This window comes from Strongylocentrotus purpuratus, unplaced genomic scaffold, assembly GCF_000002235.5.
Source record: "Strongylocentrotus purpuratus isolate Spur 01 unplaced genomic scaffold, Spur_5.0 spur5_scaffold_21, whole genome shotgun sequence".
Taxonomy (NCBI): domain Eukaryota; kingdom Metazoa; phylum Echinodermata; class Echinoidea; order Camarodonta; family Strongylocentrotidae; genus Strongylocentrotus; species Strongylocentrotus purpuratus.
This window is the reverse complement of record NW_022145607.1, coordinates 34,455,602-34,469,512: the sequence shown is the minus strand read 5'-3', so window position 1 is coordinate 34,469,512 and position 13,911 is coordinate 34,455,602. Positions and strand designations below refer to the sequence as shown.

General features: G+C 35.3%; 1 protein-coding gene across 1 annotated transcript; it reads left to right on the top strand.

Annotated features, from left to right (window-relative positions):
- The first annotated feature begins 1 nt into the window (after position 1).
- LOC105442984 lies at positions 2-5,028 on the top strand. The gene is made up of 8 exons (XM_030994582.1): positions 2-247; positions 564-857; positions 1,271-1,519; positions 1,765-2,103; positions 2,779-3,005; positions 3,295-3,429; positions 3,678-3,825; positions 4,989-5,028. The coding sequence occupies exons 1-8, from the start codon at positions 220-222 to the stop codon at positions 5,018-5,020; spliced, it is 1,452 nt and encodes a 483-aa protein (XP_030850442.1). The 5' UTR covers positions 2-219; the 3' UTR covers positions 5,021-5,028.
- Positions 5,029-13,911: the final 8,883 nt, after the last annotated feature.

The following is a 13,911-nucleotide window of genomic DNA, read 5'->3' as shown; positions in this document are numbered from 1 at the left end:
AGTCATTTTGATGAGTAATTAAACGAAATACGCAAATTAAAGATGCTGTTAGGCTAAGGTTACAATAGCCTTATACAATGTACTTTATTACTTGTAGACAAAGAAGGCGAAGGCGAAGTCGAAGAGGACAATGACGTGGCTATTCAAGAACCTGAAGGAAATTCCACTTTATCGCCTGAACAAAGAACAGAGCAGAGCGACTCTGTAGAGCCTGAAGATATGGCGATCATCAGAAATTCAGATTTGGGTAAGTCACTCACATTAGTTCTAAGGATGGCCTTTCATGGCTGTAATAAGGTTTTGTAAAGATGCTAGTGAATACGATAACTAAAGTCTATTTATACAAAGCAAGAATCAAACTTGTCTATTACCAAGGCAACTCAAGAAAAACTGAATTTTGTTTAAAACTGTAGACAAGTGGACTTTCCAGACGGGTACTACGACGCAAATTTCTCTTTCGAGAGGGAGACAATATGTATAGACACTATAGACATATGGCCTTTAAAGAGAGGTGGTAAGGTTTGACTATTTATATATAACATATTCTATTTCATAAATCATAGATGGTGATGAAACCAGTGAGGACGTCAACCTATGTGGAGGTTCACCGTCTAAGAGCGAGCAGAAGAACGTTGCTCTACCGGTGAAGAGTCTGTCTTTGGCATGGGAACTGGGGAAAGCCCTTTGTCTGGATGATGACGCTATTGTTAGTTACGTTGCACCTTTCGATTCCGCAGCAATGAACAGACTTGCATGGCAACTCCTCAACAAACGGTGCAAACGTTTAGGAATACAAGAGAAGAAAGTCCTGATGACAAAGCTTCTTCAAGATTACAACATCCGGGATTGTGATGCAGGTTTGATACAATTATGTAGAATTTTAAGCCCTACTACCGTAAAGTCTTTTTCCAATCACGTTGACTTATGTCAGAAATCATTTGAGATGACATGTGTTTTTTTTACAGTGCGTAAGTTGTATTAAGAGGTGAACAGGATGATGGAAAGTTGCAATTACTATTCATGTTAGAATTATACGAATTTTGAGTCCAATTTATCCCTCCCTGTACTGGGCCGTTTCTCCGTCCCTAGGGGGGGGGGGGGGGGGGCCTATGATCTCAACCGTTGAATGTCCAAAGAACACTAACATTTGCATGTTTGTAGATACTCACGTAAGGAACAAGATGGTATTATTAGTTTTTTCCTAATATGCAAAATGTTTATTTTATGCATTTTACAGAATTAATTAACTTAATTATCATTCTTTCTTCAGGTCTTGATGAAATCTCCAAACGAATGTGCACAACTCCAGATCTACTTGACCTCTCCCGACGCCTTGATCTAGCAGCTTCTGAAATCCTGCAGGTCATGTCCATATCTGTGTCCTTTCCACCAACCTTAATACGGCACATCGTTCTAGAAATGCTTCAAGAATGGGTACGACATGGAGGAACAAGAAGGAGGCTTCTCGAAATTGCTCAAGCTTTTCGTTTCAACGATGCAGCAGGCGAAATAGCAACAGGTAATTATAGTTAACATAATGTTGTTGAAAGTCTCCTTATAAAGAAACCTTTTGAAAAAATATCTTGCATCTTATGTCATAGTTCGACAACCTTCTCATCAAGGAACGCTGTAATCTTACTGCAAGTATTTTTTTAAACATTATTCTTCATGAAATATAGAACTTGTATTCTGATAATGTTAACCTGTGTATAATTCTGACATGTCTTTATCTGTTAATTGTGTCTTTGTATAATCTGTTGATAGCAATGGAACACCACCCAGGTTTCCTGGACCCCTTCTCTCATAGCATCATTAATCACGACGGTGGAGAGCTGAAGCTAGATGAACTGGACATCAGAGTATCCATCCCTGCAGGAGCAATCCCTAAAGGGATGAGATCTGTGGTTACTCTCAGTGTACCTAATCGTTGTTCATCTAAGATTCCCCTTAAGGATGGAGACGTTCTCATTACTCCAGTCATTGAATGCTCTTTCACTCAAAAGCTTCTCAAACCCGCGACTGTCAGTCTTCCACACTGTATCCATCCGGAACAAAATCAAGATGACTTAATATGTCTTAGCCTCTACACCAAGCTAGGACCAGGTAGACCTATTATTATTCTTTTCTATTCTTCTTTGTGACAGTTTTTTTTTCTTCTAAATATGCAGAAAAAAGGTTATAAGTTTTAACATCCAAAAACTTCCAAATGATTTACCCTTGGTTATAAATCATGATACAAGGTGAAAATATATAGTTATGTAAATAGTTTTAGTAAATAAATATCCTTAATATTTATAAAATGATGGTGCATGATATTTGATTACATATTTCAAATTACCCGGAAATCTATTTCGGGGGCCAGTGTGTGTGTGTGTGGTTTACATAAATATATTGGGTGGTATTCTCATAAGTTAAGCCGGGACTAAGTCCAGACTAAACAAGAATTTTAGTTCACACTTCTATGGAATGCTAGGTGTCATCTTCTCCTCCTTCAATAATCATGACAAAGATAATCTATCAAAGACTTTGTTGAAATTCAGTTCATACTTATATTATCTTTATCTCCTCATTTCATTGCAAAGTTAATTTTTTAGACACTTTTCATTGAAGGATTAAAATAATCTGCACAGGGTAAATGAATTGGCAACAGGCACTCTATAAAAGTGTGGACTAACTTAGTACGTACTACCGGAATACCACCCCATTATGTTTGACTTTTTAAATTTTACATACGGTAGTATAATTTTTCCCAATTTCACTCTTCTTGCATTTTCCAAGGTACATTTGGTTACAGGAGTTTACTTCCAAATTCATCAAGAGATTTCCATATCTCGGAGGACATGGTTGAATTCTCTACACATCATCTTCAACTCTGGGCGTTGTCATCAAGCAACTTTCGTGGAGTTCAATTCACCTGTGAAGTATTTCAGCCTCGGTTTATGCTTTCTTCACAGAAACCTACAATGCGTATTTGCATAGCTCATCCCTGCAACAGATATCCTGACGTATGTATATTATTAGTGGCTTCTTATATCATTTGTATACAGTGTAGCACTCATACACGTCACAATGTCATGCTAATAGTGCTTATAAATTATTACCCCCCACCAAGGAGCTCCAATTACAAAATGAATATAGAAAAATAATTAAAGAGCGTCCCAAAGTAGCGTGAAGACAAAACAACAACCGCAGGCAAACTACATGAATGACTTTGCCATTCGTTTATTTAAATTGCTCAGGTTTGTAGTCCAGGTTCACAATTCAGTCAAGTTTTCAATCATGTTTTGTTGTCAGGATATGTACAGAAGGCAGGGAACCTTGATGGAACCATTCTACCAGGTGGCGACCGTGATCAAGTTCTCTCTTGAATCAAAGGAAGATGATCTAAAGCTTGTGTGTCTTTCTGACTCAGAACAGGTTCAGAAAACTGTAAGTATTGCACTAGAACATATATGTGTATGAACTGTTATTTCAGTCAATTTCCACAAGATTTCTTCACAAAATGATAATGTTATCAACCTCCCCTTCTAAAGAATCTATGATTAATCATTCCCTCCCCCCCCCCCATAGAGATTTCCTCACACAAAAGATAATAAAAGTCAAATGTTATGAATACCGACTAATTAACAATCTCTGACATTGCATTACTCGCCATCTTGTTTTAAAATGCTTACCAGGTCCCTGTACGTTGTCTACTGAACGGAGAATGCGACACCTTCGAGCTGCTGTCCTCACATGCTGAGGGCGGGGCAAAGAGTATCTGTCTACGTATTGAGCAGGGCACATCAACACTCGCAGAGCAACAAATACCCATCTCAATAGAAGGTATGTCAACTCTGGGTTATAAAATAATTCAAAGGACTTAATTTTGCCAGTACGGTTGAGGAAAGTTTGCATGATACATCAACCTGAATTATCCAGACAAGAAGGTTTAAAAAAACCTACTACACCATGACCACCCCTCGAATGGGACATTTAATCGAAGTCACTCGTGATGGTAAATCATAGGGAAAATCGTACCTTTTTGCATATTATGCACAATATTCAGCCTATCATGGGAGTCAATTGTAGTGATATGATCACTCCCCCCACCCTTCAGTCATTCACCTTGCATTCACCTTTCTCCCACCTGCTCCATGACAAAACAGAACCCACTATCCCATTACTTTTATTATAAACAATTGACCATTAATGACCACCCCAGAGTTATAGCTTCAAGGATCGAACCACATTCTTAGAACCATGACTCATATGCCCAAACCCCAGTCACTTGCACTCTCCATAGCCACTCCCCATAATACCATGACAACCCTGACCATTGATCAATCGTAGCATGTTAAATCACCCATCCTAACATTGTTTCTCTCCCCAAACTTTCCTGATTGGGAAAGTTTGACGAATGATAGAGAGGGGAAGAGTTCAGACCATCACCAAGCTAGTACCTATACTTTGTCTGCTCTATACCTTGTAAATATACTTGTGAATCTGGACTATGCGACTCATCGTTTGAGAGTTATAATAAATTATACTCTTGCATATTACACTTCAAAGAAAGTCTCAGCATCTCTTTATTTTATGTACCTCTCAATATTGCAATAATTAATACACTGATCCCCAACACGACAGTAGGCCTACATGGAAGATAGTAGCTGGCCGCTACAATCGCTCTATAATAAAATGTACAAGCCGGATACCCAGAAATTCAACGTTCCATCCATTGTTACACCTTTTCCCTGTCCCTAAACCTAAACCTAACCAACCCTACAAACCCCAAATCTCGAATAAACAAATTGTCAGAGAAATGCTATTGAGCAAAACCGACAAAGACAATTTCAGCGGCAAATTTAATAACCCTGATATTTTTAGTTTGTATTTTAAAGACGTGTTCGTTGTTATAAATGAAGAGTGTGATAATTCACTTTTTGCAGTTTAAGAAAAGTGCGATTGAAGTTTGCACAATTATTGTCTTCCCTTTTTCATCCATACAGTGGAGCCAGATGATGAAGTCTCTGACACGTAAGTAAATCAAGTGTTGGTCCTAATGCAGTCAAAAGTGCATCCTAATCCTGGATTATTAATATACCATGCTAATTAGGTCAAGCACTATATCAAAAATATTCAAAATTGTACAGATATATTATGATATACGAGATGCCAACCCACATCTATAGATGCCAATCTTGTGCGATCAACAAAAGGAACCATGATGGCAAAAAAAAGAAGGAATTCATTAAAACGAAACTTACAACCAAACACTTCTAATGCAGAAATGTCCATTCCTCATGCAGTTTTTTGTCCATATTAGGACCTATAGTTTATTTACAAGTAGGTATTTTGTTGTTATTATTTTGATATTATGGGCATTTTATTCTTTTTTAATATAATTTTTTCTTCAAGTACGTTTTAATCTTGGTTTTCTATTGACTTCGTGATCAAAATAACATTTTAGGTCAGTTTTTTATGTGAGGTACCGGTATGTATAACAAATTCTGAAAATTATTAGAAAAGCATATTTGGTGAAGAAAAAAAATGTAATTTGGATTAAAAAACAGAATAATGCCGGGAAAAACGGAATGGTTGGCAGCTCTATGCCAGTCATTGAATTCACTCGTGAAGCAGTGGATCGACACAAGAGTTGGGTGAACATTGATGCTGGGATAACATTGATCAAATATTTGATGTAGCCATGTCATCTTCTACATTGTATTTCATTGTTCTGTCTATTTTCTTACTTCACTTGTCCTTTTGCTCTCACTCCTACAGATGCGGCCGAATGAATTTTGCATCAGACGTCGTGGTAAAAGTCTTGCCTGTTTTAGTTTGTGCTATGACGAATGCACGTGACCTTGGCTTCTCCCATTAAGTGGTAGAGAAATACCTTGACAGAGCGGACTCCTCGATCCTCGGCAGGCAGCGTCTCAAGTTCAGGATTCAGGGAGATGCTTCGTGACTGGAGACGGCGTGTCCGATCGAGTTAGCAGGTTAATAAACTTTGTCTAGCTTTGGAGGAAGCTGGGTTAAGTTATACAGCCAAGGGCCTCTTCCACGGAAGTTAGTTTGCACGAGCAATCGGCATGTCTTTGATCAGATGTAATTCTAAGAAGACTAAATAGATTGAAACACGTATTCTAAGTCTTCATGATTTTCAGTCTGAATCTCGAAGTTGATATTTCTTCCCTAGCCAATGCTACCTGGAGTCATGAAGTTAAGCTACATATTATAATAAAATCTTTTTAATCATCTTTAATGATTTAGGGAAATCCAATCTAGTAGACTAAACAAAAAGAAGCAGAAAAATCAGAGAAGTAGACTATTTAAATTTGGAGAAAATTGGACAAAAAAATACTGGTAACTAATTTATGAATATTTTACAGTTATAATCACTAGACCTACAGGCACTTCAAATTGGCTACAAAAATTTTCTTGAAATGTCATCATATTTGAAAGGTGACTAGAAATGCTGTTAAAAAAATCTACTAAATATCGAAGCCAGATATGTGCGCAGTCCTTTACACTTTCTGCAAAATCGAGTACATTTTATATAATTTCAAAAAAATTACAAATATCTTTGTAATTTACAGCTTTTTGATACACCCTAAATTATCAAACAGTCCAAGTAACATACAGACAGTTTCCTTTTCAATGCAGTGGCATGACCAGTACTCCTGTCTCTTCAAGATGTATCAATCTTGGTTCAGTTGGCTGCAATGTTCTTTGTGACAATTTTTGCTTGAAAAGAGTCAGTTCTATCGCCACATTAATTATGTGCGTAGCATAACTACAGAAATTATTTGTAAGGGATGTTATTTGGATCTGCAAAGACCGAATTAATACCCAAATCCCAATTGTTTTATTCAAACATCACATAGGCATCCCTTTGGCACTCTCGCAAACAATGTCTCCTGTTCATCCAAGCGTGACCACATACCACACAAAAGTTATACCAAATGATTTGGGATAAAACTCTTTTTCGTTAGATGTACAATATTTTACTGTTCATAAATATTTTTTTAAATAATTACCGGTAGCAATTTTTTAGGTGTAAACTTCTTTTTGACTCACACTATACATGTATGTGATAATAATTTCCGGTACAGAATATATTTTTCTTTATTACAAGGTTGTATGAAAATTGTTTCAGTTCTGTTGCTTGAATAATCATGTACATAAGATAATTTTAACAGAAGACATTCTATTTATTGCATGAATGCTGTTTAAGTTCTATTGCTACAATGATAGTGCACATAAAGTAATAAATGCAAGACATATATGGTTCATCATATAGTGGTTTAAAAATTGTTCAATTTGTATTGCTAGAATAATCATGTTAATAATAATAATAATAACTAGATTTGTAATACTTGTTTGGAACAAGTATAGGTGGGCTGATCCAACAAAAAATTGAGACAAAATGAAGGGTACATTTGAGAAAGCTTTTTGTCTCAGCTACAACATACTCGAAGTTCAGCGTAAATGAAGCTAAAACGACGTAGAGATTGCTCGCGAAAGACGGGAATGTAGAATCAAGTTTTGAGAAAAAGTCATGTCCCATAGAGAATACACGCAAAATGTGAAAATTGACATGCCTCCTTTAATCACAAAAATACGCCATGATGCTTTTGTCAAAATTAACAATTGTGAAGACTTCATTTGTAGAAAATTGTCTCAGCTAGAAAATTTCAAAATTTGGAAGAAAATCAATCACTATTTACAGAGATACAATCAATTTTCCATAAATATGCTGACGTCATAATATGCAAATTGAAATTTTGAGTTCGGAGGCCATTATGATGACGTCATGAGTTTATTGAGGGTCAAATGAGACATGAAATCATATCTCCGATTCATACTCAATCAAAATATGAAAAAAGAATTGGGGTCAATATGCTATGTATTACAATAGCTCGCACGCACGAAAATTTATGTTTAACGGTCGATCATTCCGTCATTAATAGTCATAAAGAGATAAACACGCTATCAATTTGTTTGTAAAAATATGTGGAATATTATGAAAGAAAAAAATGGCGATTCTATGTTGTGCAATAGTTTTACGCGCGAAAACGCGCACGCATGTGCGTGTGTGCGATTTTTTATAAAATGCTTAGAATGGCCTAAAACGTATACAAAATGATTTTGAGACGATTTTGAGCATTTTAAAATTTTACGCGCGCATTGACGTGCGGACGTACGCGCACGCGCGCGTTATTTGACCTGCAATTGACCGGAAAGATATTGACCTTGATCATGATAAATATAAATGAGAAATACTTTTTGGTTATGAAGATATGATCATGAATTGATTTTCGTAAAATTTTACAAAATGGCACCTAGATGACGTCATCAGTCAAGGTCAAGGTTGAAAAAAATTCTGTGCTTTGTACATATGCCTATACATATGTGTGCCAAATTTCAAGGCATTTCATCGAGCCATTTTCAAGTTATCTTGCTAACAAAAAAGTGGTTAGAAATAAGAAAAATATTTAATAACTAGACATATAATACTTGTTTGGAACAAGTATAGGTGGGCTGGTCAACTAACATTTGAGACAAAATAGAGCAAAAATAAGCGACATACTGCTTACAAATTCTTAAAAGACAATATCATGTAGATTCATAACGTGAACTAAATTCACCTTCTATAGGCATAACACGCAAATTATGAAGTTTTTGACATGAGGCCTTTAATCAAAATGTTCACTATGATGACGTCATCAAAATGAAAAATGGTTATTACTGCGCTTGTAGAGAATTGTCTTAGCTACAACATATCGAAATTTTGAAGAAAATTGATCAATATTTACAGAGATACAATCAATTTTACATAAATATGCTGACGTCATAATATGCAAATTCGTATTTTGAGTTCCAAGGCCATTGTGATGATGTCACGATACACTTAATGGCCAAATGAGACATGGAATCATATTTCCGACTCATACTCTATCTTAATATGAAAAAAAATTGAGGATCCCGGTGCATTCCAAAGAGCTATAACGGATTTTGTATAGGCATGTTTTTACCCATATATGCTATGTATTAAAAGACCTCGCGCGCACTGACATTTATCTTGAATTTACGCTCATCTTGTTAATAATGGTCATAAAGAGATAAACATGGAATCAAATTCCTTGAAAAAATATGAGAAATATCATGAAAGAAAAAAAAATGGCGATTCTATGTTTTTTAATGGTGTTACGCGCGAAAACGCGCGCGCATGCTCGTACGCGCGATTTTTTATAAAATGCTTAAAATGACCTGAAACATAGGCAAAATAAATTTGAGACGATTTTGAGCATTTAAAAATTTTGCGCGCGCATTGACGCGCGGACGTACGCGCACGCGCGCGTTTTTTGACCTGAAATTGACTGGACTGATATTGACCTTGATCATAATAAATATGAATGAGAAATACCTTTTGGTTATGAAGATATGATCATGAGTTTATTTTCAGAAAATTTCACAAAATGGCGCCTAGATGACGTCATCAGTCAAGGTCAAGGTTGAAAACCTTACTGTGTTTTCTCCATATGCCTATACATATATGTGCCAAATTTCAAGGTATTTCATTCAACCATTTTTAAGTTATCTTGCTAACAAAAAAGTGGGTCGAAATAAGAAAAATAAATAAATAAATAAAAATAATAATAAAAGCAATTTTAACAAAAATATAAGGTGGTCTGTATTAGATACAGCCCACCTGATAATAATAATTACATTCCAAATTGTATTTACTATGAGGCTGTATGACTAGTCTTTCATCTGTATTGCTATAATGGTCATACTCATGTACATAGAACAATAATTACAAAAGATATTTTCTTCAGTGCAAGGTTGCACGAGGACTGCTCATTTCTTTTGCTACAATGATCATGTACACTAGATATTAACTGAAATGAATATATGCGTTGTTATAAGGTTGTATGAAAACGGTTCTTGTTGTATGGGTACAACAATCATGTATGTGAGGTACGTAGCTCAATAAATTCAGAGAATATTTTCTTTATTTCAATGTTGTTTGAAAGCTAATTAACAAACAAAAAGTTCTTAGTTGTATGAATTCTCTTTCAGTTCTATTGCTACAATAATCATATACATTATGATAACAATTACAGAATATATTTTGTTGTATGAATACTATTTCAGTTCTATTGATACAATGAGTTGGCACATAGAGTAATGTACATATAATAGATATATGATCATCATAAGGTGGTTTGAAAACTGTTCGATTTATATTGCTAGAATAACCATGTTAATAATACAATAATTACAAGCCTAATTTTTGTTGAAATCCATGAGGATATATGACTACCGGTAGTGTTTTATTTGCATTGCTACAATGGTCATATATATATATATAAGACAATAATTACAGAAGATATTTTCTTTATTTCAAGGTTTTGTGAGAACTTTTTATGTACATTAGGTAGTAACTGAAATGAATGTGTGCATTATTTTAAGGCTGTTTGAAAACGGTTCCATTTGTATGGCTACAACAATCATGTATATTAGATAGCTTAATAATTTCAGAGGATATTTTCTTTATTGCAAGCTCGTATGAAACCTTCTTTTTCCCCTGATCTATTTTTGCAATTATCGTGTACATTACGTAATAACTGCAGTAAATATGTGCTCGTCTATACTTTTTGTATGAACACTTCTCCAGTTGTATTGCCACAACAATCATGTACATAAAAGAATAAGTGCACCGGATAATTTTGTAATTGTAAATTTGTATGAAAACTGTTTTTGACGTATTGCACCAATTATAACTTGTGTGGTATAGGCAAACTTAAATTTGTGAGTTTATCGTTCATTTCATTTAGGCGGAAAAATATCATCGGAGCAATGAAACTTTTAGATGACTGCTCATGAAAATGCTATTATAAATTCAAAATTTGACAAAGTAGTTTCAGTCTTTGAAATAGGTATTGATGACACACATGTAATATCCCATATGTGCCACATGTATCACTATGAACATGACGGACAAAGAAAGCGGACAAAATATACAGTTCCTCATTCTACCCTCAACAATTGTTGTGGTAGACAAAGGAACATCCCTTCACTGCTATTATGTAAAAATAAGTAGAACAGGTGAATATGCATGTGACACCTGTTCTACACATTTTTACATATAGCAGTGAAGGAATGTACCTTTGTCTGCCACAATTGTTGATGGTAGAATGAGGAACTGTATATTTTGTCTGCTTTCTTTGTCCGTCATGTTCATAGTGTATGTGCAGTGTTTTCCTACTGTGTACAGTTTTCAGTAACATTGGATGTCATTATGATTTGTATATATATTATATAATCTTTTCCTTGGAAAAGTTTGTACAGTTGATATGATCCTTAATGGTTTTATTATCTAAAAAGAACTGCTCCTAGTAAACAATTTATATACTTTTTTTATTTCTTGTATTTAATAAGGTTTGTATTATTTATATTCAAAGTGTTTGTTTCGTAATTGTGACTACCGGTATTGCCTTGATTGCATTTGATATTGTTAACGTTTCTAACATGTCTATAATGTTGATGTTGTCATGGTTCTAATAACAAGTAATAACAAGTAATGAAAATGAAATAAAAGATGCTCCATCAATTAATACTTTTAAGGAAAAAAAAATGAAATTGTTTTTATTACAATCATATAAACCTCATTGAACTATATGTCGTTGTTGTTTTTGTTGAACACAAGATCACTCTCCACTCGCTGACTCAATATGTAATTTGATATATTATTATATTGTGCCTTCTCCTTTCTAATGCACATTTCTCTTTCCAATTATCTTCTTCTCAACCCCACATGCAGCTCATCATTTTGTATTATTTTCTGTACCCCCGATCTCTCACTTCTTTTTGTCATTGTCTACTCTTTGTATTATGACCATGTTTTTCTATCTTTGTCGTGTAAAGCATTGTCTCGTCCCTTTCTTGTCTATGTTGGCATTCCCATTTTTTCTTTCCATTTTGTAGTTCCTTTTGGAGTTACGGATTAGTTAATTTAATTACTCACTATACCCAAGTATCATTCTTACAAGTTATTACAAGCACTTAACATGTAGTTACGAGTAAACCACGCGTGGGGTTGTGTTAGAGTGTTTGTAAAGGTTATTTGAACTGGTTTGCCATCTGCAAACTCCAACCTGTAGGCCCGGCCCCCCCCCCCACTCAGTGTTATTTAGGGTACGCATATGCTTGTTCCCTCTTTTTGAAAGCACCCCCTGAATATTGCCAACATTTCCGAACCCCCCCTTTCGCGGGCTTTTCCTGCCTTGGAGACCCCCCCCTAAATCATGAAAAATGCTCAATGTACCCCCCTAAATTCGGAATAATTTCTCAGAAGTCCAAAGAGATGAGAGAAAAAAAGAAAAAACACCCCCTTTTTAAAGAAATTTCCGGGTGAAAAGTTAATACACCCCTTTTTTTTACAAATCTCGGGCCGGACTTTGTCGCACGAAAAGTACCCCTTTACCGAACATTTTGGTAACACGCATGGGGTCCGTCGTTTTTGGAGTGGGGGGGGGGGGGGGGGGCCGGGCCTGTAGGCCTGATGGGATATTTCATATAAGGGTGTGTGTAGGTGCAAAGCGTGGGTTGTTTGTGATGTGACATTATTTTACCAGCTCGATGTGGATATGCATGGACAAGGTTGTGTGCGAGGGTGGTCTGAATTTAGTTTTGAATATATATTTTATAATATATATTTTATATACAAATATTTCTGAAACTGATACATATTTGGGGATGCATCTTCCTTCATTAAGGTACTCCCTGATTTGATTTACACATAAATCAGAAGCACTACCATTTTATTTTATAAGGTAGGCAACTGGTTATGATACATGTACTTTTTAAACTTTAATTGATGACATCTACTATTAGAACCACCACTTCTACTTCTACTAGTATACTGCTACCAGTGCTGGTTGCAAGGTGCACATGATGGCATTGGCAGATCTGGGGGGGGGGGTGGAATACTTATTACGTCATCATTACCAATACAACACACCTTGGTTTTCCTGCATCACATCTGAACAAGGAATTCTTCTTCTCCTGGAGTCTCTATATACACAATTGCATCATTTATCCACCATCACAAACCCATTTGATTTGCAAGAAGTAAAAAATCATCAGGTACAACTTTAGAATTTGGGAGATTAGAACCGTCTATTGCATCAGAATTACTGAACTAATTTATCATTCACGTGGGTTTTAGACGGTTAACCTTTCAACCATACTTTCTTAATGTAGGGAAAGAAGACGCTAATATAAAGTCGCTTATCAATTTCTAAAATCGCCAACTCTACCGCTGTGACTGCTGTATTTCAGTAAACAGAGTTGGATAAACATTTTAGACACGTTGGGTAGAATTAAGGGAGACATGTATGTTTGTTGGGTACAATTAAAGCCAATATAAAGAAAATCTTTCATAACAGAAACGCATGTTCCCTTTTTTAACCCAACAAAGATCTTCCCCACTTATTTTAGAGTGAAGGAAGTCGACAACAAAATCATAAGCAGATTATTTATTTCTGGAAAAATTGCAAATGATAAAACAAATCATTCTGAAATTGGCATTTATAAACAGAACACAATGAAGAAAAGTTAAGAAAATTTGTGAATTTTATTGATATTGTATTTCTTTACTTACAGATCACGTACATAAGAATACACAAGCCATAATATTGTATACAACACGATCTAAAGTCTGATGACAGACAATTACACTTATGATGTGGTGAACCAACATTTCTTCTACATTTTTGTTTCGAAACAAGTTAACCATGCTTCAAACATTGTGTTACTCATCGATGTTTATTGTCATATAATGTAATCGTAATTGGCGTAAGATATTGACAATTGTGATGTCGCAATGTAAAACAGCAAAATGTTAAGATGTTTTGATAT